At 35.4% G+C, this 26525-nt stretch overlaps 13 protein-coding genes and 1 non-coding gene across 14 annotated transcripts; 8 read left to right on the top strand and 6 right to left on the bottom strand.

Moving 5' to 3' along the window:
• Positions 1-18: 18 nt before the first annotated feature.
• Positions 19-647, top strand: ASCRUDRAFT_73759 (uncharacterized protein). The gene has a single exon (XM_020192427.1). The coding sequence runs from the start codon at positions 107-109 to the stop codon at positions 446-448; it is 342 nt and encodes a 113-aa protein (XP_020050349.1). The 5' UTR covers positions 19-106; the 3' UTR covers positions 449-647.
• A 61-nt stretch (positions 648-708) lies between these two features.
• On the top strand, positions 709-1828 carry RLP7 (Rlp7p). The gene has a single exon (XM_020192426.1). The coding sequence runs from the start codon at positions 753-755 to the stop codon at positions 1785-1787; it is 1035 nt and encodes a 344-aa protein (XP_020050348.1). The 5' UTR covers positions 709-752; the 3' UTR covers positions 1788-1828.
• A 1-nt stretch (position 1829) lies between these two features.
• On the bottom strand, positions 1830-2993 carry DCC1 (Dcc1p; the record flags this gene model as incomplete). Its single annotated transcript, XM_020189375.1, has 1 exon — positions 1830-2993. One exon carries the CDS (start codon positions 2991-2993, stop codon positions 1872-1874), a length of 1122 nt encoding a protein of 373 aa, XP_020050347.1. The 3' UTR covers positions 1830-1871.
• Positions 2994-3366: 373 nt separating this feature from the next.
• Positions 3367-5057, top strand: ASCRUDRAFT_73754 (60S ribosomal protein eL13). The gene is made up of 2 exons (XM_020192425.1): positions 3367-3450; positions 4251-5057. Exons 1-2 carry the CDS (start codon positions 3447-3449, stop codon positions 4862-4864), a joined length of 618 nt encoding a protein of 205 aa, XP_020050346.1. The 5' UTR covers positions 3367-3446; the 3' UTR covers positions 4865-5057.
• RPN13 (proteasome regulatory particle lid subunit RPN13) lies at positions 5014-6275 on the bottom strand. The gene has a single exon (XM_020192424.1). The coding sequence runs from the start codon at positions 5996-5998 to the stop codon at positions 5096-5098; it is 903 nt and encodes a 300-aa protein (XP_020050345.1). The 5' UTR covers positions 5999-6275; the 3' UTR covers positions 5014-5095.
• Positions 6276-6331: 56 nt separating this feature from the next.
• Positions 6332-6955, top strand: ASCRUDRAFT_29368 (CinA family protein; the record flags this gene model as incomplete). The annotated part of the gene is made up of 2 exons (XM_020190110.1): positions 6332-6670; positions 6761-6955. 2 exons carry the CDS (start codon positions 6332-6334, stop codon positions 6953-6955), a joined length of 534 nt encoding a protein of 177 aa, XP_020050344.1.
• A 119-nt stretch (positions 6956-7074) lies between these two features.
• On the bottom strand, positions 7075-7147 carry ASCRUDRAFT_t4. The gene has a single exon. It is a non-coding gene; the product is annotated as a tRNA-Ala (tRNA).
• A 729-nt stretch (positions 7148-7876) lies between these two features.
• On the top strand, positions 7877-13900 carry DCK1 (guanine nucleotide exchange factor DCK1; the record flags this gene model as incomplete). The annotated part of the gene is made up of 3 exons (XM_020194324.1): positions 7877-8175; positions 8518-13481; positions 13506-13900. The coding sequence occupies 3 exons, from the start codon at positions 7877-7879 to the stop codon at positions 13898-13900; spliced, it is 5658 nt and encodes a 1885-aa protein (XP_020050343.1).
• A 3306-nt stretch (positions 13901-17206) lies between these two features.
• Positions 17207-17610, bottom strand: ASCRUDRAFT_68074 (uncharacterized protein; the record flags this gene model as incomplete). The annotated part of the gene is made up of 2 exons (XM_020191475.1): positions 17207-17410; positions 17494-17610. The coding sequence occupies 2 exons, from the start codon at positions 17608-17610 to the stop codon at positions 17207-17209; spliced, it is 321 nt and encodes a 106-aa protein (XP_020050342.1).
• Positions 17611-18326: 716 nt separating this feature from the next.
• Positions 18327-19289, top strand: ASCRUDRAFT_68073 (uncharacterized protein; the record flags this gene model as incomplete). The annotated part of the gene is made up of 1 exon (XM_020191474.1): positions 18327-19289. One exon carries the CDS (start codon positions 18327-18329, stop codon positions 19287-19289), a length of 963 nt encoding a protein of 320 aa, XP_020050341.1.
• A 759-nt stretch (positions 19290-20048) lies between these two features.
• Positions 20049-21788, top strand: ASCRUDRAFT_73749 (elongation of very long chain fatty acids protein). The gene has a single exon (XM_020192423.1). The coding sequence runs from the start codon at positions 20357-20359 to the stop codon at positions 21434-21436; it is 1080 nt and encodes a 359-aa protein (XP_020050340.1). The 5' UTR covers positions 20049-20356; the 3' UTR covers positions 21437-21788.
• Positions 21789-22133: 345 nt separating this feature from the next.
• ASCRUDRAFT_73748 (uncharacterized protein) lies at positions 22134-22745 on the bottom strand. The gene has a single exon (XM_020192422.1). The coding sequence runs from the start codon at positions 22407-22409 to the stop codon at positions 22206-22208; it is 204 nt and encodes a 67-aa protein (XP_020050339.1). The 5' UTR covers positions 22410-22745; the 3' UTR covers positions 22134-22205.
• On the bottom strand, positions 22548-24347 carry ASCRUDRAFT_101507 (uncharacterized protein). Its single transcript, XM_020188529.1, has one exon. The coding sequence runs from the start codon at positions 24299-24301 to the stop codon at positions 22637-22639; it is 1665 nt and encodes a 554-aa protein (XP_020050338.1). The 5' UTR covers positions 24302-24347; the 3' UTR covers positions 22548-22636.
• On the top strand, positions 24316-26515 carry OSH6 (oxysterol-binding protein OSH6). Its single transcript, XM_020191123.1, has one exon. The coding sequence runs from the start codon at positions 24687-24689 to the stop codon at positions 26217-26219; it is 1533 nt and encodes a 510-aa protein (XP_020050337.1). The 5' UTR covers positions 24316-24686; the 3' UTR covers positions 26220-26515.
• The last annotated feature ends 10 nt before the right edge of the window (positions 26516-26525 follow it).

Raw genomic sequence — 26525 nt, 5'->3', positions numbered from 1 at the left:
AAACAGCATATAAACAGCTCCAATTCACCTAATTCTCTAGTGATAAAAGGGGAGCTGAGCACAAGCTCGACATACCTTTGAATGTGGTGTTGAAAGGGAGATTTCGATGAGAAACGATTTGCCTTTTCGAGAAGCAATCGACAGACAAAGTGGCCTCAAAACAGAGAATAACAAGAAGAAAGCAGATGATGGACTCGAGGAAAGAACCAAAGCTCAAAAGCAAAAGAAACAGAAACCACTGGAAATGCTGCACCTTCAACAAAGAAGCAACGAAAGAGAAGAAAAACTCCACAGGAAGAAACAAAAGAAAGAGCAAAGGAGAAATTCGTCCACTTCAGAAAAAAAGAAGCGTTCCAGCGCCAAAGTGCGGCTCGGTCAGGCGCGTCACTTTTTCTCACGCACTACGGCCACGCAGTCAGTGCCGTTGTGTGCGCTGTGCGTGCATTAATGACGCCATTGACCGCGTGCAAAGGCGTTTGTGCTTGTGTGATACGTGTATCCGGTACGTGAACGCGCTGTCGACGCACACAACAGCATCCCCTCGTATTTTGCTCTGCGTTGGGTTTACGTCCGCGGGTTTAGCCCAATGCGGCGATGATCTCCGCGAAGCACACGTGTTGCGATAAAAATATTTTTCTGATGTTTTTTTTTTCACAGCTGAAATTTTTCGATGCAGACTCAAATTATGATAAGATAATGAGTAAATCGTAGTAATAATCCAGAATCACCTAACGTATCAGATCTGTTCTCCAATGTCGCAACAACCAGACTTGTTTTCGAACTCGAACCCGGAGATTCTCTTGAAAAAAAGGAAGAATGCCACTGAGCTAAGGTTTCAAAAACAAACACTAGCTAAACAAAGACTCCAAAAACAAAAATCACAGAAAAGAATTGAAAAAAAAAAGTTCATTAGAGCTGAAACTTTGATAGCCAAACACCAGGAAACCCAAAAGGAAAACAAGAGATTGGCCAGGCTAGTTAAGAAAACATTGGCTGCTCAAAAGAAAACAATCAGCAATAAAAACAATGGATTCCAAAAGATTTTAACCAAGACCGTTGACATAAATAACAATACTGAAGAAGACAACGAAGAAGAAGAACAAGAACAAGAGCAAGATAATATCTTGAGTGAAAAAATTGAGGTTTATAATGGCGAACCCAGGTTACTATTTGTTATTAAAGTTACTCCTCCTCATAATACAAACGTTCAAGTACCTTACAAGGCCAGACAAATTTTGCAAGCCTTGAGACTAAAACATTCGAATTTGGGAGTATTCGTGAAACTATCTCCATTGGTGTTGAATTTATTAAAGTTGATAGCTCCATATATTGTAGTTGGTGAACCGAATTTGATTACTGTTCGTCAATTGATTCAAAAAAGAGCTGCAATTAAAAAATCATATATTAAACCGGATTCTCCTGCCAATCATAATAATAATGCTAATAACAACCACAACAATAATGACATTCATATTAAACTTGACGACAATGAGGTGATTTTAAATGATAACCAAATCGTGGAAGATAATTTGGGCCAATACGGTATAATTTGTGTAGAAGACATAATCCATGAAATCTCTTCTTTAAGAACAAATGATAACTTTAAAAAAATCAACCAGTTTTTAAATCCATTCAAGTTAAACCCTCCGGTTAATGGATGGGGTCCAATTTCAAAATTGAAAAGAATTGAATTGAAAAATGATAAAATTAAAAACAAAATTTCAAACTCAGACGATGTTCCATTGATTCAGATTGATATCAATAAGTATATCCAAAATTATGTTTAAAATCATTTGAAATAGCATGAGTTTAAGCAGTCTAGGTCGAATTTTTTGTTTTTTTTAATATATAATTATATATTTGAAAATATATCATTTAGATGTAATTACAACTTCTTTATTATTGTTAATCATTTTCCTCTTCGCATATTTCATTATAAACTTATCTATTTTCAATTTTTGATTTTTATTCAAATCAATGACAAATGGAATAAACTCTTCGATTGCCCATTGATTTTGAAATTTAAATAACTGTCTAAACCGCTCATCAATCTTGTTTGATAGTAAATTTTTAGGAAAAAACTGAATTTTATTATAATTTTGAAAATTGTTCGAATATGGTCTTCCAAAATTCCCATGTAGTAACTTCATACTAATTGGAACTGAATAAAACTTGGGAAAAATAGATTTCCATTTAATCAAAAAATCATCAATTAAAATCGGTTTTTTAGCGTACAACTCCAATGCTTTCATACCATACCATCTGGCTATTTTGGTTTCATCCAATTTAAATTTATCATCCTGACTGTTAATGCAATCATTTGTACAAAACTTCATTAAAATCGATCGTACAATATTAATCGGATAGTCAGTTGCATTACCAACCGAATCCACACAATGCATCAAATCTAAATTATTGAATTCCAAATCATTGGCAATAATCGACGTTATTAAAAGTGTCAACGTCTTATGCACAACCTCATTTGATAATAAGCAAGCTATCCCATTAATTTCACAACCACCAAGCTCAGCCCAAAGTAAATTAAACTCATTGATAGACAATGGGGTGTTATCAATTAGTTGATCTAAAGATATGTAATTGGTGGGAACCTGGCCCTTACCACTATTCGAGAGAAAGGTCAATGAATCATGATAAATTGGTAAATTTGAAACATCGATTGTATTGGTTTTAGGAACACATTCAAAATCTGAGGTTAGTTTGGAAAACCCAATCAACTTCTTCAACTGGCTGCTGTCGAATACTCTGCATTGAGATTTACTGAGCAAGACAGTGTTAGAATGCTTCTTATTTCTCAACTGATATGTTTTGGAGGAAGAACACAACACAGTCTCCCCTTCTGTGTTTGAGGCCTTGAGATATAACGAGTCAGACTTGTTCTTTATAATCTCGATCAAGTCGCGATTGAGTTCAACCGTCCTGATGGAAGCGTCCATCGACAAACAGGCATACACATCTACATTTCTCTTGTCCATATTGAAAACAGATAGCTATTCTCTGAAGCTCTCCACCATCGCATCTTATTATATGGTGCTCACTCAACTGGGAAACTGGGACCAGTGCCCAGGATTGCAGCAAATTAACGCACATATGCAGCACCCATAACTGTGGTCTGTTGTTATACACGTGATATATTATAGGGCTTTTGTTGCTTGATGCTGAAAAAACACAAACACAGTCACATGCAATCCAAACCTTTGCAAAACTAGCTCTGTGCACAGACCTGGACCGCGTGCCCTTCCTGAACGGGCAACATCTGCTCTTAGGGCTCTCCCGTGGAAATTTGCCTGCGCTGTCTCAGTGCAGGAGCCAGAAACTGCTGAGCAGAGAAAAGTGAATATATTGAAAGTTTTCCTGATCATAGCAGCTGGAAAAGGTATTAGTCAAAGCAATTTCACTACTTGGACCAATATAACAAATAATTCAAAATGGGTATGTCTGAATCTCCACAAGCGTCCATCAATTCAGTTTCAACTCAAATATCAAAGTGAAAACTTCTTTTCAATGGCAGTTGTAATCGCACCTCTCAGTCCTGTTGAGTTGGAGAATATGATCCTGATAGAAATTTGAATTTTGAAATTTTTTAGTGTATATAAAATACAGATCATTACCACAATGAATATAGCAAAGAAAGTGATTTATTCTTTTCTAGTAAATATCCGGAAAATGATCAGAACCAAATAACATATTGTCACAATTACGATTGAGTTTATGAATGAAAAAAACAACTTGATGGTATATTTTTTTCATTTTTTTTGATAATTTGTTAAATAAAAAAACACATAATTTTTAGATAAATTTTGAATATTACAATGATTAAAATAAATTGCAATAAGTGAATATAAAGTATTAAAAGTGTGAAAAGTGTGAAAATCAAAATATACATGAACTAAATATAATGAAGTAAAAGGAAATATGATTAGTGGATTTTCTAAATAAATTTTAAAAATGGAAATACAAGTCAAGCGTTTACATTTTGTTTCTCCAATATCTTTTCAGTGATTTTCCAATTTTATTAATTTTTGAAGTGAAAAAGTATAATTTTTTGAATAATTGATAAGAAATTCAATTAATAATGGATCAAAAGTTACCTTGGTATTGAATTGAATTGAATTGAATTGAACTGAAATTTGAAATGTATTATAATATACAAACGGTATATTCAATTTTAATTAAAATATAATAAAAGCACATTACTAATTATTTTTATTTTTTTTTTAATTATTTATTAGCTATTGCAAAAAATAACACTCTTTTAAAAAATCATTTCAAGAAACACTGGCAAGAACGTGTCAAAGTTCATTTTGATCAAGCCGGTAAAAAGGTTGCTAGAAGAATCGCCAGAGCCAAAAAAATTGCTGGTGTTGCTCCCAAACCTCTTGATCTTCTAAGACCTATTGTCAGAGCTCCAACTGTTAAATATAATAGAAAGGTCAGAGCTGGTAGAGGATTCACATTAGCTGAATTAAAAGCCGCTAGTTTGAACGCTGCTTATGCCAGAACCATTGGTATTGCTGTTGATCACAGAAGACAAAATAGATCAGTTGAAGGATTTGATATCAATGTACAAAGATTAAAAGACTATAAAGCCAGATTAATTGTTTTCCCATCTAAGACTTCTAAGGCTGCCAAACCAAATGTTAGCGCATCTGAAAGTAACTTGGTTAACTTCCCAATTGCTCAAATTGCTACTGATGTTGAAGCCAGAGCTGTTAAGGTTCCCGAAACTGCTGCTTACAGAACATTAAGAATTGCTAGATCTGATAAGAAATATAAGGGTATTCGTGAGAAACGTGCTAGAGAAAAGGCTGAGGCTGAAGCTGAAAAGAAATCTAAAAAGAAATAAGTTAAATAATTGTATTTCATTTTATTAGATTAAATTAAATTAAATTAAGTAATTTTATTTTTCAATAGGTTTCAATAATTAATAACTAAAACTAATTAAAAAATTCTATAATATTAGTAAACATTTATATATAGTTTAAGGATGTAATAGGAGCTTATAATATTATAATTATATATGTAAAATTTTCTACTTAGAGGGAATTTAATTAATCATTTTCATTTTCATTTTGTATTATGAGTTTGAGTTGGATTGATTTGAGTTTGATTGATTTGAATTTGAATTTGAATTTGAATTTGAATTTAAATTTGAATTTGAATTTGATTGGTTTGAAGTGTTGTCGGTTGTAGAAGAAGGGAAAGAAGATTCAGATGAAATGTTGTTTTTATCTGAAACACTGACGTCTTTGATTTCTACGTCTTTTTCATCATTTTCGTCATTTAGATCTTTTGAATCTTTTGAATCTTTTGAATCTTTTGAATCATCATTATCTTCTTCGATTTCGTCGTCTTCATCATCATCGTCGTCCTCGTCCTCGTCATCTTCATTGTCACTTTCTTCTTTTACAAGTTCGGCAATCTTTTTTGAAAAGTCTAGGTCTAAATCACACAATTCGGATGGATCATCATCTTTATTATTGTTTGGATATTGCATCCAGAACAAGTATTTCAGGCCGGAACTTTTGTAGGATAAGGAGTAGACTCTGCCTGTTTTACAGGATTTGACGTGTTTCCATACAGTGTCGCCTGGAATTAATAGTAAAGCGTCATCGTCTTCATTATCATTATCATTATCATCTGAGTTTTCGTTATTAGTGTTAGTGTTAGTGTTGGTGTCAGTGTTGGTGTTGGTGTTGGTATTAGTATTAGTATCAGTATTAGTATTAGTATTAGTATTAGTATTAGTATTAGTATTGACATTGGCATTGGAATTAGAAGTGTTTGGTGCATCTCTTGGGACCCATTTGAAGGAATACCAATCAGGACTCTCTTCTGAGGAAGATATCAATATTTTACCCTTTAAAGGATTGGGATTGCATTTGTTTGTTTCTTCATCATAGTCCACTTTACCGGCATTAAAGCTGAAAGACTTGGGTAGTTGACTGGTATTGGGATTAGGATTGGGATTAGAGGACATGGTAATTGCAAGAGGAGGAATTGAGTTGTTGTAAGGAGGAAGTAATTAGAAAAGAGCAGAAGAGCACAAGGGCAGTTGGTTTGTGAAGAAGGAGTTGATGGTGATGGATAAGTGAAGATTGGAGATTGGAGATTGGAGATTGAAGATTGAAGTTGATGATATTGCCACTATGGGGGATTTATAGCGGATGGAGAAGTGGATATAAAAAGTGAGGAAGATTACCCTTCCTTGTAGGATGGAGATGGAAATGATATGGGAGATGGAAAACGGAAAACAGGAACAAGTTGAGAGATGAAAAGGATTGGAATGCAAATTAGTGGATAGTGGATCGAAATGGAGTTTCCACCAGACAATGTTAAGGATACAATAAGTGATATATCGAGGATATTGAAGAAAGAAGAATGGAGGATATCGATATCAGAGGCAGCATGTGGAGGATTGATGTCTTCGTACTTGGTTTCGGTTGCTGGAGCGTCGAAGTATTTTGATGGCAGCACATTGTTGTACAGTTTGAAATCGAAATTGAAACTCAGTGGGTGGATGAAGAACGACATTACGAGTTACACTGGGCCTAGTGAAAAAGTGGCGAAAAGATTGGCAAGAAATTTGCGAATGGAATTGGGATCGACATATGTGTTGTCAGAGACTGGGTTTGCCGGACCATCGAGCTATGTTCTGGACGAGGGAGAGACAAGAGAAACAGAAGAAATGGAGAAAGAGACGAGCAGCAAGCAAGGGGTGTCGGTGGTGATCAATGGGAAGTGCAACAATGGTGCTACGTTGGACAGCAAAGTGGGAACAGTGTACTTTGCAGTGTCTGGGCCCAAGGGAGAACGATCGATCATGAAGAAGACAGGGCTTTCAGATCGATCGAGAAACATGCAGGAGTTTGCCAGGCTCGGGTTGGAGTTTCTCTTGCTGGTGCTCCAAGAAGACTTGCAAGCAGAGGATATATAGCAGCTCAACCAAATAAATTGAGTCCAAGCCTACGATTGAAGATCAGCAATGGCCTCTCTTCGAGCTCTCCTCCAGCGTCCATTGGCCAATCAGGGCGGGGCTGCAAAAAGCAAAAAGAGTGGACGAGTTGGGAATTGAACCCAAGACCTTCTGCACGCTAAGCAGACGCGCTACCAACTGCGCTACACGCCCAAATCATGTTGTTTTGGTTCCTCTCAAACATCTCCAGTCTCAGCATGCACGACGCGACACGCTATCTGCATCACAACGCAGCTTTCAGTTTCACTTGCAAGGGGCTGTAGCTGCGCTTTTTTCGCGGTGGTTTGGAAAATGTGCCACGGGTGGAGGGGTGGTGTTTTGGAGAATTGTGGAGGAAGTGCTGCCTCTGCTTCTTCTTCTTCTGCTTCTTCTTCTATTGCTTCTGCTGCTTCTTCTACTTTATCTACTTAACCTTCACCTTCACCCTCACTCCCACCATCCTCTCCCTCCCAGTGCTCCAGAACCTGCCTTCGAAGCCTCGAAGCAATTCTGAAACACTCGTCCACTTTGTCACATTTGCCAATTTCTGCCTCTTCCGTCTGTTGCACTTCTGCCTCTAACCTCCAACTGTAATAGTAATTATAAATTATATCAGGATACTCTCAACTGTTGATCTCCAACTGTTATTCGTCCTCAGTCGATTTTTCTTTTATTTCTCGTTTTTATTCTCTTTGCCTGCTTCCATCTGTTTTTCACCTTCCTCTACCTTGTCCTTATCAATATCCCATTTCAATATCCTATATTTTATATCCTATATCCTATCCTATATCCAATCTCAATATCCGTTTTTTGCAACCAACCATCACCTTTACCACTGATACCTGACTTGTCAATCTCACTTATCCCCATCACTTCAACAACACTACAATCTCTCCTCTAATAATGCTGTCCAAATGGTCTCCTCTACCCATGCTAGCTCATGGAAGAATCATAAAATCCTTTTTACCCCAAAACCATCTCGAGAGACTACCTCCATACTATCAAAACCTATATCCTGGAGACGAAGTCTACATCTTTGAAATCAACGATAATTGGGCCAGAGGTTACTTGTTGGTCCAGCCTTTGCCCACTGACTTCATTGCTGTTTCTACAAACTTGGAAAAACTACCTGACCAGAGAATCAACGTCGTTATCTTTCCCTTGACTCATGTCAGAATCTTGGAAAAGATTCCAATCCCTTTGTCCCTCAATTCTCCAAATCTAAATGACTTGAACCACAACCTAAACCCTTCCTCCTCCTCCTCCTCCTCAAACAATATCAACAACCTCAACCATCTTAACATCAACCTCAATGAAAACGACACCCATAATAACACTTCCATCAACAACAACACCGACTTCAATTCCTTCAATTACGGTAACCACGATATAATAGCTCTAGAGGACAACAACAACGTCAACTCAAACCAAAACCTTATGAACCAGTCTTCTCTAGACCACCACTACATCATTCATCTTGATACCGACGACGTCTCGACTATCCCTTCAATTCTCGAAACTGAACTACGAGCAACTGCTGCAAGAAATGGCGGTGGTCTAAATGACGACCAAACACTAACTTACCACATGAAACCCCCATTACCTGCACTAAGACTAGATTCTGGTGATCTTTTGGATGAAATCACTCCTGCCATCTCCCTCCTATCCTCCCACATCTACTCTCTCTATTCTGTTGGTGAATTCAACTTGTCTCTAAAACTAGGCAACCTCTACTACGAATTGGACGAAATCAGAATAAAACTAAACTACAACCTCTGCACAAAAGCCGAAAAAAATTTAGCAAGAAAAAATGCCTCTCTCTTGCTAAGCAAAATAGCTAAACTCCTCTCTTCAAAGGGTATAAACAGATTTGACAAAACAAACAGCGCCATCAAATACGATGTCTCTGGCTACGAGGCCATCATGTCTAGAGACCCTCTTAATGGTGACCTATTCGACTACAACAATTCCCTCCTCAAATCTCAAGCAACCCCTGATATCATAGCTTCAAATCAACTCATGTACGCTCTATGCTCAAACTACCCAATCTCTGACCTAGACCTAGGTTCTCTAATCCCCCCTCCAAACAACAAATTCGTTAGAGCCATTCCCTCGCAAATCTTGGTTGACTTCAAATCCGTCACTGGCTCCTCAAATCTAAATCCAAAAGGTTTTGCTGGAATGACTTGCTACATGTACTTGAGAAACACAAGAAAAAGATTGACTGAAGCCTTCGCTGTCAACATCAACAACTCACAGGACTTTCTCCTAGAACACCTATCGGCTGCTCTATTCAGAAACATCCCTTCAACTGAAATCGATAAAGGCAGAATCTACCTTGTGGCCCTACTAACCGAAGAAATCGACATCAACATCCTAAGAAACACAAACAACCAACCTAACTCTCTTCGAAGAATCAGAAAGGGAATTGCTGCCGGTGTTACTGACATTTCAAGAATCTTTTCTCGCCACAAAGGTGCTTTGGCTTCCGGTGAATCTCACCAATTCATAATCAAGCTATTCGGTTCCTATATCAACCAAAATGACACAATGGCTTCAAATGGTGAAACAAATTATGGCTGGGGTGAATTGGTAGATCGAATCATTAGAGGTTCAAATAAAGGTGTTGCCGTTAACCCCAGAGCTGAAAGACTAATTGTATCCATCAAAGAATTCAAAAACGATCTACAAACTTTCATCAACGATTTCGACACAAATGGCCCAAGACCAATCTCCCAAATTAGAACAATCTACTACGACCCTCTAGTTAAACCTTATGAAAGAATCTACTTGAGCCTTGGTAAAGCTCATTTAAACCAAACTCTCCATCAATCCTTACCTGTAACAATCCAAATTTCAACCACTAATCCAAGTATTCACTTTACAAAGGGCACCAACGAAAAAAACAGAAAAAATTGGCAATTCGTCTCTGTCTATTCTGATGAATCAATCGGTGAATTGATCAAAATCTCCGGAATCGACGCTGGTTTATCAATCAATGACACTGAATACTTGACTTTTTTTGCCTATATAAACGGCGAAATCGTTGCCGATGGTAAATTACTAATAAGAAACAAAAACAAAATAGTAGAATACAAGAAAACTCACATTGTAGAATTAGCAAGCATTCAAAATTCTCACAACATTGCCGTCACTTTTGAATTAACAACCGAATATGTTGGAAAAAATTACAATATCGATCATGCTATTAATACTCTATTGAACTGGAAAACTCTTATCAATCTACCCTCAAATGAAAGTAACTTGATGACCATCATTACCAAATTTAATATTTTAGACACTTCTCAATTGATCAAATATTTCCCTGAGCTATTAAAGAGTCTTTTAGAAATTTATAAAGCTTCCGTTGACTTGAATCTACCAAATTTAAATAAAACTATTTTCGAAGCCATTGTTCATATGCTAGATTTTGTTGTGGCAAGACAAGAACAATATGTCTATCTTTTTGAAGATTTTGTTGACAATACCAAAAACTTACCTTATATCGGTTTCCATTTGCTATCCAAGATGGAAAGTTATTTCTCTTGTTTTAAAACCTCATGGGAATATCTTAACAGATCCGTTTGTCGTGTATCTACTTTGATTCTAAGGCTTGCAATCTTAACAACTAGTCAACAAACTGTCGAAATATTCAATAGATCTTGGAATGAATTTCTTGGTTCTATTTCTTCTTTTTTAAACTCCAAGGATAAAAGGTTTACCTCTGATCAATCATCCGTTTTAGAAGTTATCGACTTATGGCTATTAAGCTTAAGAGCAATATTCATTGACGAAGATATCTTGAATTTCGGTATCATTTTAATTGACTCGGTTGGAATTAGAGGTTTATCAAAACAAGATGACTTTTCATCATCTGCACCATCAATGGGTCTCACAACTAAAAGAAATGACAAGGTCTTTGGTTTCATCATAACAAAATTGCTATTAATTCGTCGTCTTTTACATTCCTGGTTTGTTGAAAATCATAAATGTCGTGATAGATTAATTATTACCTCTATTAATTGGGCAATGGAAGTTTTATTAGCAAACACTGATGTAGAAGCCGCTAGGTTAGCTAATGGTATTTTAATTTCCATCTTGCGTTTAACTTGGGATATTGTCAAGTCAAATAGAACAGAAGATCTTTATCTTTGTCGTGGTGTTTCTAGATTATTACCTACAATTTGTGATATATTAAACAACTATAACAAATTTGCTAGAACACATTCTTTATTCAAGCCCAAGAGAACATTTACACCATTATTTCCATCTGATTATCCATTCCCTGAAATTACTATGGATTCAATTGTCAATGATGAGGTCTTCGTTGAGGTTTTAATTGAAATGATGACCATTTTTTCCTACTTATCAAAGATTGCTAGAGTTATTGCGGGACCAAAAGGATTTCTCTCTATTCTTGAAGAAAGTAAAGCTGACACAATGTTTGTTTCACAATATTTTGTTCAAAAGATCACCAAACAACACATTTTGTCTCTTATTAATACTGCCAAGTTATTAATTTCCAGTAAGTGTTATCCAGCGTCAAAATGGTTATCGTTACATGCTATGGTAATTGAAAGTGCAGTTTCAAGTTTTGAATTAGTTAAATACATTATGGAAATCGATTATATACCATCAGTGGATGAAATGGAGCAATTTGATAGGTCATTGTGGGGAAATTTCTTAAAAACATGTTTGAAATTTGCCACTGCCATGCCATCATCAATTTGTCATTTAGCTGAAGTTCCAAGAAAGGCCTGCTGGAAAATAACAGGAGATGTTCGTAATAGATGTGCGTTATTGATTAATGAAGTTTGGGATGCATTGGCATGGGATGCATTGGAAGAAGATATAGTCAGGTTTCAATTAAAGAAATTTGGTGGATATCAAGTTGAGTTTATTAATTTTAATTATGGTGTTTTACAAGATCTTATGTTATTTTGTATGCAAAGACATTCCAATTGTCAAATTCTAGGTGTCAAGATGTTACATACTATTATTATTTCTGAATGGTTACTAAATGGGAATTTTAATGAAATTGAAAAAGAATGTATTCTTGGATTTTATGAAATATTTCATAGTAATAAGTATAAACCAGGGCAATATGAAGAAAGGAATTTCATTAGAAGATTAAAAATGTCCATTAAGATTGACCCTGAAGATGAGGCATTTCCAGCAATTGATGGTTTAATTCAAAATTTATCTGAATTTTTAGAAGTTTTGAATGATTTGGAAAATGTTCCCGAAGGACCAGAATTTGATGATGATAGAACTTTCCATAAGATTAATATTAATGGATTTTTGAAACATGTTGATAAACCAGAATTATTACATTCATTTATTAATGAAATGGTAGAAGACAATTTAAGTAAGACAAATTTTGTTCAAGCGGGATTAAGTTATCAATTATTAGCATCCACATATAATTGGAATTTAGATGATAAATTGCCATTATGTATTAAGCCCAAATTCCCATCTCAGTCGTCATTTGAAAGAAAAGAAACGTTGTATAAAATGATTGCAGAGAATTTTGTCAAAGGAAATGCATTGGAAAAAGCCATTGATATTTACAAAGAATTAGCACAGGCATATGATACTATTTCATACGATTTCAAGGGGTTATCATATGTTCATGAAAACTTATCCAAGTTGTATTTATCATTGGAGACAGTTGATAGATTGACACCAGCCTATTTTAGAATTTCATTTATTGGATATGGATTTCCCAAGTCAGTTAGAGCAAGGCAATTTATTTATGAGGGATTACCATTTGAACATATAACGTCGATTCATGATAGGTTATTGAGATTACATCCAGGTGCTACAATTATATCTAATGATGAAGAGGCAAAACAATTATATGAAGTAACACCATCAGGTAGGTATTTGCATATTACAACAGTTGAGCCTCAAATGAATTTGCCGGCCAATGTTTCCGGGTTAACAGTTGGGGCTCGATTTTATTTGGAAAACCGAAACTTGTGTCAATTTACAAGTGCAAGAAGATTACCAGGATCTACATCGGTGATGGATCTTTGGGTTGAAGAGACTACATATGAGACATATACCACGTTCCCAACATTGATGAATCGAAGTGAGATTAAGAGGGCTATTAAGGTGAAATTATCGCCATTGCAAAATGCATTGAGAAGTTTATCATCAAAGACACAAGAGTTGATTTCGCTTGAAATCATGGCTAATAAGGCTATAAAGGAGAAAGAGGATGTGAATTCTATATTTGGTGAGTTATCCAGACAATTGGCAGGAACGATTGATGCGCCAGTTAATGGAGGGATTGGACAGTATAGGGTTTTTTTTGTTAATGAGAATTTTACAAAGAACTCTCAATATACGAGTCAATTGGAATCATTGAAGCATTCGTTTGGAGAATTAGCTAATACAATCCAAAGATGTTTGGTAATCCATGGGAAGTTGGTTCCAGTTTCGTTACAAGAGTCGCATTTATCATTGATTAAATTGTTTCAAAAGAATTTTGAAGAAGAGATCAGTAGAAATGGGATTGTTGTTGGAGATTTATTAGCAGAATTTAATAGCCATCATCCAAGTGCTAATATCAAGTCGAATAGTGCTGTAAATGGGGGTGGAGTTCATTCGGGGTCGATTCAAATGTTGGGAGGACTCAGTGGAATGAGTAGTATGAACGGTAACGGTATTAATAATGGTGTCAATAGCAGTATTAATAATATTGGTAATAACACTAATGGGATTAATTCATTGAATGGGATTTCAGTAATGAATGGAATTAATGGGATTGATTATTTGAATAAGATTGCACCTACAGAATCTATAATGTCTACTACAACTGATTCGACTGGGAGTCGTTCTACGACATCGGGAAGTCATAAGAGTGCCATAGCTAAAAGAACAGTTTTGAATTGGAGACAATCTCGTAATATAACTGAATGAATATGAAAGAAGCATATTTTTTTTTAATAATGTTTGTATTGATATTTGTATTAATATTAATATAATATTATATTAATTGTGAATTTATAATAGTTGAAAGTTTTTAGTTCGAGATGTTGATTTACTTTACGTTAAAAGATGTGAAATTAGTTTAATTTTGATTTGTTTTAATTTAGTTTTAATTTAGTTTTAATTTAGTTTTAATTTTTTGTTTTATTATTTTTTGTTTTATTATTTTATTATTTTATTATTTTATTATTTTATTATTTTATTATTTTTAAGTTTGTTTTATTTTGTTTAATTCTGTTTTATTTTTTGTTATAGTTTTTTGTTAGAATTTTTTCAATTATTTAATTTAATTTTTAATTTAATTTTTAATTTAATTTTTAGTTTAATTTTTGATTAATATTGATTTGATTTGTTTTATAATAATTAAATAAAAAATGAATAAAAAATGATTATATATTAGTATGTGTATAATGTTTAGATTGATTAATAAAGTAAGATTTCCGATTGAGAAAAAAGAGAGCAAGAAGGGGAAAAAAGATATTTTTAGATATAAATTGGAGAAATTAGCGGATTGGTTTTCAGTGGCTAGAACTTGTTTTATTATAATAAGATAATTGTAATAGGAAGATTGTAGTGACGTTTATTGTTTAAATATGAGGAGGCATCAGCGAGCTAAAAAGAAAACTGGGGAAACTTGCGGTGTGTGCCATATGCTGATGGGTGCAGCAAGGGTGCGCATTTCAGCTTCTGCCACAAATCCAGAAAAGAGAAGTAAGCGACGTGGAGCAAACAACCAGTGACCGGAAGCGACAGAACGAGGTTATATCCGCAAGATTAGCGAACAAAGGAGAATAAGCTTTGAGTGGGACGGAAAACAATGCCTATTTTGGGATAGCCCGCTCAGAAAAGAAAAACTCAAGATAACGCAGGTCATGGGTCATGACTTTGTGGAAGCACCTGTAAAGCAGATTGGGTTTAGACTTTCCATTAGCAGTCATCACAAAAACAGAGATCAGTTAATCTCACCATGAATTTATGGGAGATACAGGAGATACATAAGAGACACTAGATAGGAACTGAGAGAAATTGCAATTTCAAATTCCAGTTATGAAAAAAGAATTCCCGGATCATGGCGTTTTGAGAGGCCCAAGGGAGGTGGATCCGACAAATTGGCGATATAATACTGGCAGTTTCTTTTCGAGGCAAGGAAGTTGAAAAGCAACAAAACAAAGTGAAGAAAATGAAGAAAATAAAGAAAATAAAGAAAATAAAGAAAATAAAGAAAATAAAGAAAATGAACAAGACAGCTGTGATAGAGAAGAAAGCATGCAGATTTGAGATGGGTTGGAGATAGGTTAAAAAAATTAGAAAAGATTTGAAAAGATTAGAAAAGATTAGAAAAGATTAGAAAAGATTAAAAAAGATTAGAGATAGATCAAGCAAGAAATGGACTTGTGTTGGTGAATTATGTAATAAGGGCTTTTTAGATTGGAGCAATTGATCATGGATTCAGAGATAAGTGAAATTGCAGTCAGGTTTGTTCTAGTTTCATGTGTGAACCAATGGGCAAGATTGCTATAAATAATCACGTTGATAAAAAACAAGATAAGTGAATAAAAACTTAATGATTGCAGCGATTGGGCTGTGACTTATACAAACGCAAAATTCCTCTTTTTGGAGTAAATGAACAGAGTTGTGATTGTGATCCAAAGATCCAAAGCCAAAGACCCAAACCCAGCCAATTGGTCGGCCGGGATTCGTAAATTGAACGGAGATGTATGTGCTGAATCCCGATGAAATTTGTTCCACGCTGCCAACACCAAATCCACCAAATTTCACAAACTGTTTTTCAGTTGCACAATAAGATTCAAACCGTTATCCTGCTTCAGATACTGAATATCATATGAAGACTGCTTTTTGCCGCAGGGAACGAGCCGGCCAGAGCGCGTTGAAACGCGTCCGAGACGCGTCCGAAGTACGGCGCACAAGCGCCGCACAAAGTGGCCATACAAAGCGCGGGCCCAAAGAGCAGGTCCGGCTTGCGCGACGTGCCGGCAGCGCCCAGGCCAAATCTGCTGCACACAAGGGCTTTGTGACGGCAGTTTCTGTGCTGCATGTTGCGCCGCAAAAGTAGAACGCGTGTGGTGGAGAGTAGTGGACAGCGCGGATTTGGAGCGGACAACCCCTGTGTGAAACGGGATACGCGCAGCGCGTCGGCAGGAGCAGCGCTAACGCGGCAGGGGCGCGCCGCAGACGGATGTGGGAGCGCGCCAGGACGGCGGAGCGATAAGAAGCGCAGGTCGGGCATCGGCAGGGAATCAGAGGAGCCAGGGCGGTGGAAGGGCCCGGCTGCAATCCGAGCAACGGTGGGATTGTCTGCAGATGCGGTCGTTGATAGCGATGTGCTGATACTGGTTCTGTATTATCTCTACTCTTGTATTCTTGTATTTATACTCATGCCCGTATTTAAGCTGTGCTGATACTTTTATATCGCTATATCTGCTCTGCTTACTCTGCTTCCAGCTCTGGCTCTCTCATTACTCGTATCTTGATCGCCTTCTCAGACATTTCTGCTGTGCTATTTCACTATTTCACTGTCTGGTTTTAACTTGAACTCAAACCACCTTCCAATACTCTTTAAGATTTATTGTTAGCATACTTTATTGTAATCAACTATAATTTATTATTTCAAATCTTTGCATCTTGGTCTTTTACATAATTCTTTGGTTTTATTTTTTAACACTGAATTACTGAATTTTATATTTTTTTACTTCTTAATGGGTAAACCAAAAAACTTTTTATTTTCTCTGTTTCTTCTATTAATATATTTAGTAGATTATTAATCGTTTATTATTTTATTCGCTTTTATTTTCTTATATCCTTTATTCTATATCCTATATTCTATATCCTATATCTAATATCTAATATATCCACCATCTATTACTCGTCCTTTTCAACTATGCTAGACTACACATTTCTAAACCTACCTTCAAGTATCTCCTCTGAGTTTGAATTGTTTGATGAAATGAGAACAGTAAATACTACTAACAGCAACTGTCCTAACATCTTCACCAAATCTACCAAAAACAACATCAATATCATCAACTCAAAATACAACCAAGACAACCAATACAACCACTACACTCAGTGCAACCAATACAACCAGTATAATCACTACACAAATAACTCACACAGCAACAGCAACAGCTCTCAAAGTATATCTCTTCCAACCTCTTCAACTTCTCCAACCTCTTCAAACTCTGTAACGTCTTCCTTCTCAAACAAAAACTCTTTCATCTACAACACCATCCCAGAAGACGAATTCTCTTTGTTCACTTCTTCAAACATAACTCCCTCTTCTTCCTCTTCTTCCTCTTCCACTTCTACTCCTTCCTTATCCTTCTCTAACTCGGCCCTCAACAATGTTACTTCCAATAACATTTCCCTAAAGACTCCATCTCTAACTTCTGTTTTAAGTGCAAAAAGATCTGGCCTATTATACTGCAACAACACAATAAATCTGTGGTCTCCAAACAACAACTCCTACTCTTTTCTCAATTCAAACAACATCAACAACTCTTCACCTTCCTCTTTTTCTCAATCTCAATCTCAATCTCAATCTCAATCTCAATCTCAATCTCAATCTCAATCTCAATCTCAATCTCAACCCCAATCTCAATCTTCATCTTCTTATCTTTCATATTCTTTCTCTCAAGATCACAACTCTTACTCCAATCTCAACATCAACTTGAGCCATTCCTCTAATCTACCCACCTCAAATCATTCATCTCACTCCAATCTAACTGCATCTCTAAAAAATTTATCTTCAATTAAAATAAAACCAATCCCAATAAACAATCATCCTCTATCTTCTCAAAATTTTACCGCAGACTATAATATTCCAATCACAAATTACAATTCAAATTATAACTATAATTATAATCTTAACGCTGACACTCAAATTGAAACTGAAACTGATACTGAAACTGATACTGAAACTGAAACTGATACTGAAACTGATACTGACATTGATAACGAATCTCAGTTAAGCTTCAAAGTAAAAACTTCCTTCATCAACAACTCTCAAAAAGCCCTATTCATCAAAAATGACTCACTAACTTCTTCTTCGACAATATCTCTAACTCACAACCTCGTAAAACCTTCATTCTCTCTCTCAATCTCAAATCTCCAAAAGAAATTCACCAAAAGCATATCCACCAACACCACCCACATCACCACCAATCCTATCACATCCAATCCTATCACCATCACCACCACTAAACCAACAAACTCAAAAATAAACTTGGTATCAAATTTAACTAGATCCCTAAAATCTTTGAAAAAAGTAGCAACTTCCTCTATCCTCGTCAAAGATGACATTCTAGCTGCTGCCTCTTCTTTCACTTTCACGCCAAGAATGACTGACGATAGAGCTGTCTTCACCTTAACTATGTCTCCTTCTTTATCAATAGCAAACTCCTTTGTATCTAACCCTCACATCTCAGTTCCTCAATATCACCCTAAACTCAACGTCTCAAACAACAAACCTCAATATAAAGACGTTAAATTGAAAACTTATGGCGTTTATATGATCCCTCTAACTGATGACATTAACCAAATTGATGAAAAAAATAACATTACTGCCACCACTAATACTGCCACTACCACTACCACCACCACCACCACCAACAACAACAACAACAACATTAAAAATAACACTACTGCTAATAACAAAAAAATAACTGAAGTCTCTTATATGCTAACAAAATCAAGATCTTATAGGAGAAACCCAGCCTTTTTAAGAATTTATGCCAATGAATATACTGCCATTTGTAAAGATTTAATCCCTAATTTCCTAAGTGAAGAATTCTTCCAATTGATGGAGAGTAATAAAAAAATTGTCCATAAGGACAATAAACTAGCTCTACTAGCTTATAATAAGTTGTGGAAACTAATGAAGTTACCTCCAAGAACTGATTTACCAATTAATAAAAATAACACATTCTATCAAAATTCCTATGTCTATATTGGTGACGATCAAAATCAATCCAACAAGGATACCACCATGACCAACGAAACTAATCAAACTAATCAATCTAATAAACTTGATAAATCAGATAAATTTAATTTTTTTGGTACAAGTGGGAACTTGCCCTGGATTAAATATAACGATGAGTTTAGAAAATTGTTTTTCAAAAATAAATCCATCTCTGCTATTAATGAGAAAAATTTAGAAAAAACTAAAATTCAATTAAATGAGAAAACTTTGGATAATTTAAATAAAAACTTCAAACCATGTGGGACGTTAAAAAATAATGTTCAGTTCACAGTCAAAGGATGGGCAAATCCAAGATGGATAAGTGCAAATAATTCAGACTAGTAACAAGTAACAAGTAACAAGTATACAAAGCTATCCTTTTTATTCCATTCCGTTTTTACTGTTAATTACCATCTATTTCATAAGTAAGTTTACCATGAAATTATTTATTTCTAGATTTCTTATTCTTACATTGATACACAGTTCTTCCAGCTTCAATAGTTTTTTTTATTGGTTTTTTTTCATTCTTCTACTTACATTTTTACACAGTTTACAAATTTTTTTACTTTTTTCTTTATTTTTAGGGATTGCTTTTTTCATTGCATTTTTAATACTGTTGTCTACTGAAGTTGTACTATTCTTTTTCATACATTTTTTTTTTCATCTCTTCAACAATTGCTTTTTTATACTGATTCTGTAATATACTTCTAATAAACACAAATATTTTTAACAAACACTTTGTGATTTCATCATTCACATTTTCTCCACAAAACAGAAGACCAAACAACAGGCTCTGCCAAAATTATGAGTAACCTCTGAAAACCTTAAAACTACACATGTCGTTAGATAGAATCAGCAATATTACATAATATCAGCATTTGTTACACAAGCTAGCATATTCTAGTGCTTGTATAATAGCACGTGTATTTTTGGTTATATAAGCAAGCGTGGAATAAGGTTGGCTCGGCTTATGTTGTTTTCTCGGATGATTCTCGGCACGCATGTTTACGCACCTTTTGCGCGCTCACAGCAATTTTTTTTTTCTCACCGATGCTTTTCTCCACCAAACACTTCCATCAATACTTTGCTTAGCTCTTCCCGGCCAATTGAAGCTCTTGATTCGTTCCTAGCAAAATTGTTGGTGCTTCATCCTAATCAGATCAATTGTATATAAAACCCTATGTTTCGAATTCAACAATTTATTTTCTTTTGTTTTTTTTAGGTTTACCCATTTTCTATTTGTCTTCCACTTTTTTTTTCTTTCATTTGCATATAATAACCCACCTCTATCTGACTTCTACTCACTAAACCATCATCAGCTTCTCTACTGATTGTCAAGAACATAAACAACACACTAAATCCACAACACTGTCAGGCTAGCTCAATACTTCTAATATTCCTGTAACATCATGTCAGCTATCGATCAGAATAACATTAGTTATATTTCAAACTACATGAGCTTTGTTAAACCTCCATCGTCCATTTGGAAATGGCCTAGAGCTGAACCGGTTCCTTCTCCACCTTATCCTTTGAACATAAATTCAGCTACTGTTTCAATTTACGAGTTTTTCTTGAATTCAAAGACCCCCATCTCAATTGCGTTACTCTACTTCACCACAGTCCATCTAATCAACAACTACATTAGAAAAAGACAAATCAAAAATGCTTTAGCAAACAACATCAAATTTGATGTCAATGATCCAAAATCAGTTAAAAAGTTGCCCCCTGTTGCTTTCAGCTTTGCCAAAACTGCTTTCTTTAAGAAATTTATTTTGCTTCACAATATTTTCTTGTGTCTTTATTCTGTTTGGAGCTTCTATAGCATGTTAAATGTTATCAACTTTTCAAAGGATAACTTGTACTCAATTCTAACCGACTACTATAACAAGATCAACAATGGCGCTTCGAATGAAACAAAACCCAATTTATTCTGGAACGCTATTTGCGATTTGGATCATGGCATTTGGAACATCAATTCAAAGGGCTTGAATTACTATGCATTTTGGTTTTACTTGTCGAAATATTATGAAATCCTTGACACCGCAATCATATTGTTGAAAGGAAGACCTTCATCTTTATTGCAATCTTATCACCATTCAGGTGCTATGCTTTCTATGTGGGCTGGTGTTAGATATGCTTCTCCTCCAATCTGGATTTTCGTTGTTTTCAATTCTTTCATCCATTCAATCATGTACTTTTACTATACTCTCTCAATTTTGAAAATCAAAATTCCCAAGATTTTAAAGGCCTCTTTGACTTCTTTGCAAATTTGTCAATTTGTCTTTGGAGGCTCCTTAGCTTTTCTCCATTTATTTGTGACTTACAGAGACTCAAACGACGATTTCAAAAATTTCAAGTTTTGCATCAACAGTGGTGGACAAGCAATGGCTCTTTGGATTAATATTTTCTATTTATTTCCCTTGACTCTTTTGTTTGGTGCGTTTTGGATTGAAAGTTACTTGAATCGTAAGTCAAAACAACTCAAATAAGTCAGAAAGCAAGAAAAAAAGAAAACTTTTCACTTTCAACTGAAAATTGAAAAACAACTTATTCATAATCACTCATAATTTATCCATTATTAAAATCATACTTTCATATAAACATCTTTAAATCATTCATATTCCTCAACTCTTTATTTTGTTTTTACTTGTTTTATTTATTTTATCACTGTTGTCTGTTAGGTATCTAAATACTTCCACTGCTTTATCTATTTTGTGGAAATATCAGATTTTTGTTTTTGTTTTTTTATACATGAGTTTACTAGTTCAAATTAGTATATTTTGGTGTATACATACATAGATATAAATAAGACATTCGTTACAATAATTTTAATAACAACTTTTTATCTATACATTTTTCGGATCCTTTTCATTAATTGAAAAGGATCCTTAACTTATATAAGCTTGGGTATTTCTAAAATCAAAGCTATATAAAGTAAAATAAAATAAAATAAAATAAAATAAAATAAAATAAAACAAAGTAATATACATACCTTTTTCACCTTAAAGACTTTTTCAATTTTTTTTTTGTCTTTTTTGGTACCTTTTTAATATGAAACCAATCAAGAAACTCATCAGGTTTCATTTTGTTCTTTCTTAATTTCAATATATTGTTTAAAATCAAGTCAAAATCGCTGTCTTTGTTTTCAAGTAATAAATCTTTCAATTCCTTTTTATATTGTCTAGTTTCAACAGTGCCTCCTTGAGGATAACATTTTGCAACCTCTGCTATAATTTCACTTGCTGATTTATTGTAATATTAAATTTTGATATAACATGATAAAGAGTTAATAATGGAATTCAGTGTCTGGAGTAGGTGAAAAAACATACCGGTAGGCTCCATGTCTCTGAAATGTTGAAATTCACAGTTATGATCATTGCAATTGCCATCCAATTCATTTGGACATAATTCTTTATCGCAATCAATTTTATTCGACCATGTAGTTGAAGAGAAATTTTCCATAAAAAGTGGGCTAAATCTATAAGACTTAAGACATCTAAGAGATGATTCATATTCAACAAATTTTTCTTTTAAACTTTCCTGATGATAACAAAAAAAAAACAACAAACAAGAATCATATGGATATAAAACAATTTATAAAAAAAGCCAGAAAAAAAATTATAAAAAATTATAAAAAATCATTATAATATAGAAATCAAGGTAGTAGACATGTCAGTATTGTTAGTAATTTAGATAGCAGAAATTTTGAAATTAAAAAACTTTAAAGTACAAACCTTAGGAGAAGTTGTTTGATTACTTATCAAGGAGTTTGAAGGTGAAGAGAGGAATTGATTGTTTAAAGTAGGTAATTGATTCTGATCGCTGATATCTAGGGTACCTTGAGATATCTTTGTGATTTCTACATTTTGATGGTCATTGCCTATTGGTAATAAGATTTCCGAGTCACTATCAGAAGAATCAATTGTAATTGGAATAATTTGATCATTTTCATTATTGAAACAGATACTATTATTGTCTTTGAAGTGGATTTTATCATCAAGATTATTGGAGTGAATTTGAATAGGGTTAATTGAATTGTTAAATTTTTGTATTGGGTGGAGGGTGGCATGATTTAATTGGATGTTAGGTTTTAAAGTATTTGAAATATGGATGTCTGTTTGAATATGACGGATCGGTATGTTTTCCTGTTTTATTTCTGTATTTTCTTGTTTGATTTCGGTATTCTTTTGAATATTTTTTTTTAAAAACTTTAGTTTCAATTTTTCTTTTAGTTTTAGTTCTAAAAGTTTTCTTTCATCTAACATGGGTGTAATAATTGGAGTGTTGGGGGTGGTTGTTGACGTTGAAGATGACGTTAAGATTGAAGGTGTTGATGATGTTGACGATGTTGACGATGTTGGTGATATTTTGGGAATATTTTTATTGAGTAGTAATTGTTTTAAAATTGGTAAGTTTTGGTCTAAATTATTTTTAGTGTCATCTAGATTTTGCTTTAAAGATGCTAGACTATGCATTTTCTTTGATAGGAGTAACTTTTCGTTTAATAGAGATTTGGTCAAGTTGTTGATTAATTTCTTGGATAGGTCTATTTCAATTAGTTTTTGATTATAGGAGACTTGGGCAAGGTTATATTGGGACTGAAAGTCGTCAATTTTGGAGTTGATTTGATTTGTTGTCAAGTCAATGTTGTTATCATCGTTATGGTTAGTGGTGGTAGTGATGGGAATAGGAGGAGGATAGGTTCTTGAGCTTTCTAGGAGTTGAATCGACTTTTTGAGTTTTTGAATTTGCAACTCCTTTTCCTTTAGTTGAGACAAGCTCTTTTCGCTATTGTCGTTCAGTTTATTCAGATAGACAGTGTCATGGCTATTGATATGAGTGTCAGGGTCTTCGTAGTCGGAGTTAAAATCAGAATCGGACAAGTCGATAACCAAGTTCTGTAGCCAGTTTTCGTTGCCCAAACTTTGGCGAGGCTTTTTGTTGACCTTCATTTTGTTGACCTTCTGTACTGTGGCCGGATTATGGTTTGAAATGATGCTTGTTTGGGGTATAGGATCATTCCGCTCTAGCGTTGGGGAATTGTTGACTGGGATTTGAATTTGTTGAGCAACGCTGGGACCATTCAGATCAGGGAGAAATGGGATTTGCAAGCTGGTGTCGGGCAGAGACAAATCTGGCTCGCTGGAGAGCTCGTCTAGCAGGCCCCGAGCATCCAAGGGCAAGTTGAGTTTTTGGAAGCAGTAGTAGAGAGATTTCTGATGGGACAAGTCGAGGAACTGGAGAAGCTGGTTGTAGTTGTAGCCCAAGAGGTGGAGGTCGAGCACAGCTTCGTAGACCGGATGCTTAATCTGGCGCCTCTTCTTGTAAAGAACATAGTAGGGGTTGGTGGCCATGGGTGGCGTCGTGGTGCCGGTGCTTCTTCTGCTGGATGGTAGCAAGGAAGGAAGAGCTAAGCGCCGACACCTTATATAGCAGCACCCGAGTCAGGTGCTCAACACGTGTGCCAACCGCGGAAGCAGCTGCCGGAGCAGCTTCTGGTGCCTCTGTTCTGGATCTGGATCTGTTCCGTGCTGCGTTCGTTCTGCTCCCGCCCTGCTCCCGTCCGGCTGGCCCTCGCTATATATACCCTCAGCAAGTGCCTTTAGGTTTGAAAGCTCCTGTTCTCTCAGGTTGGCCATTCTCGACTTGTTATCTTTATGCCACTCCAGCTGCTTTGCTACTTCTACTAACTGTCTGTCTCGCTTCTGTTCCTGTTCATTCTGCTTCTTCTGTTTTGACATGATTTCAATATTCACCTCAGCTTTATCTGCCTCTCCTTCCACACCCAATGCCAATCTCACCGCCAAATCTCCCTCTGCTGATTCCCAGCTTCCCTCCACTTCCACTTCCTCCTCCGACCCCAATTCTGCTGCTACTGACGATATAGACAATGTTGACGATATCGACGAAGTCGATGACCAAGGCCAGTCGATATTGATGGGCATAATCTCACAACTAAGGCCAGGCTGTGACTTGTCCAGAATCACCTTGCCCACCTTCATACTCGAGAGAAAGTCAATGCTAGAAAGAATCACCAACCAGCTCCAACAGCCCGATATCCTACTCAAGGCTAACTCCACCCAAGACCCCACTGAACGATTCCTACTTGTCTTGAAATGGTATCTCTCCTCCTGGTTCATCGCTCCTAAGGCTGTTAAAAAACCTCTAAACCCAGTCTTGGGCGAGTACTTTACCTCCTACTGGAATCTATCAAATGGCCACTCTGCCTACTACATATCCGAACAAACCTCCCACCATCCTCCAAAATCTTCCTATTTCTACATGATTCCCGAATCCAACATTAGAGTGGATGGCACCGTAATACCAAAATCAAAGTTTCTAGGTAACTCAACTGCTGCCATGATGGAAGGTTTGTCTATTCTAAGATTCCTTGACATCAAAACAAACACAAATAAAAATGCCAATACCAATACCAATACCAATCCTGAAGAAAACAAAATCCTATTGGAAAACCAAATTGAGGAAGATTCAAATCCCAACAAATCCGCTCAAGTCGACTACGAATACTACACTCTCACACAACCAAACATGTACGCCAGAGGTTTGCTATTTGGTAAATTAAAACTAGAATTGGGTGACCATATGATCGTAAAATGTCCCTCTTCAAATCTCGTAGCAGACATTGAATTTAAAACAAAAGGCTTTATCTCTGGAACTTACGATTCAATCCAAGGCTACGTCAAAGACCTCTCAAAAAACATAAACCTATTCGAATTATCCGGCAAATGGAACGACCAAATCTTCATCAAAAACCTCTCTTCTTCTCTCAACCTCTTCTCTCCTCCCTCAAACGAGCTATTCTTTGACGTCCACTCCTCTGTTCTCTATCCCCCTCTAGTAAGACCCCTATCTGACCAAGGCGAATTCGAATCGAAAAAACTATGGAACAAAGTAATCATTGCTCTAAACAAAAGAAACCACGACCTAGCTACCAACGAAAAATTCAAAATCGAAGACAACCAAAGACTATTAGCTAAAAAGAGAATCCAAGATGGCGTCGAATTTCATCCAAAACTATTCAAAAAAAATCCAAACTACAATCCAACCGACACTTCCGCCAGTTCACTCTCGTCAACAACTGACTTGAATCTTTCTGATCCTTTGGAATTTATATTATACAAAAATATCCCAATCAACGACTCTCCAGAAAATAAAATCAAGGCTATTTTATCAGTAGCTCCAATTCTACCAGGCCAGTCTTTTACTCCTGAATTTGAAATTCCTACTTATAAAAAACCTCAATTGAGTTAAAGTTAATAAGATTAATAAGATTAATAAGATTAATAAGATTAATAAATTAATCTGATTGATTTCACCTACCTCACCAACTCCATTTGAGGTCGAATCCACACTCACCTACTTTGCTCAGCTCATTGATATATTCATTCACGTTGATCCTATTTTTTTCATCTCACTCATAATTAGTACTTTAATATTTTCAATGCTATTCAATCTTAATCTTTTATTTTGATTTTTACTCCCTCATTTTATCTCTCTTTTATATACAACTTTCTTTTTCCCTTTTTCGTTTTTCTTTGGTTTTTTGTTTTTGTTTTC

The sequence above is a fragment of the Ascoidea rubescens genome, assembly GCF_001661345.1.
Source record: "Ascoidea rubescens DSM 1968 unplaced genomic scaffold ASCRUscaffold_1, whole genome shotgun sequence".
Lineage (NCBI taxonomy): Eukaryota > Fungi > Ascomycota > Saccharomycetes > Ascoideales > Ascoideaceae > Ascoidea > Ascoidea rubescens.
The sequence above is the reverse complement of the archived record's forward strand: the minus strand, read 5'-3'. Positions and strand labels throughout refer to the sequence as shown.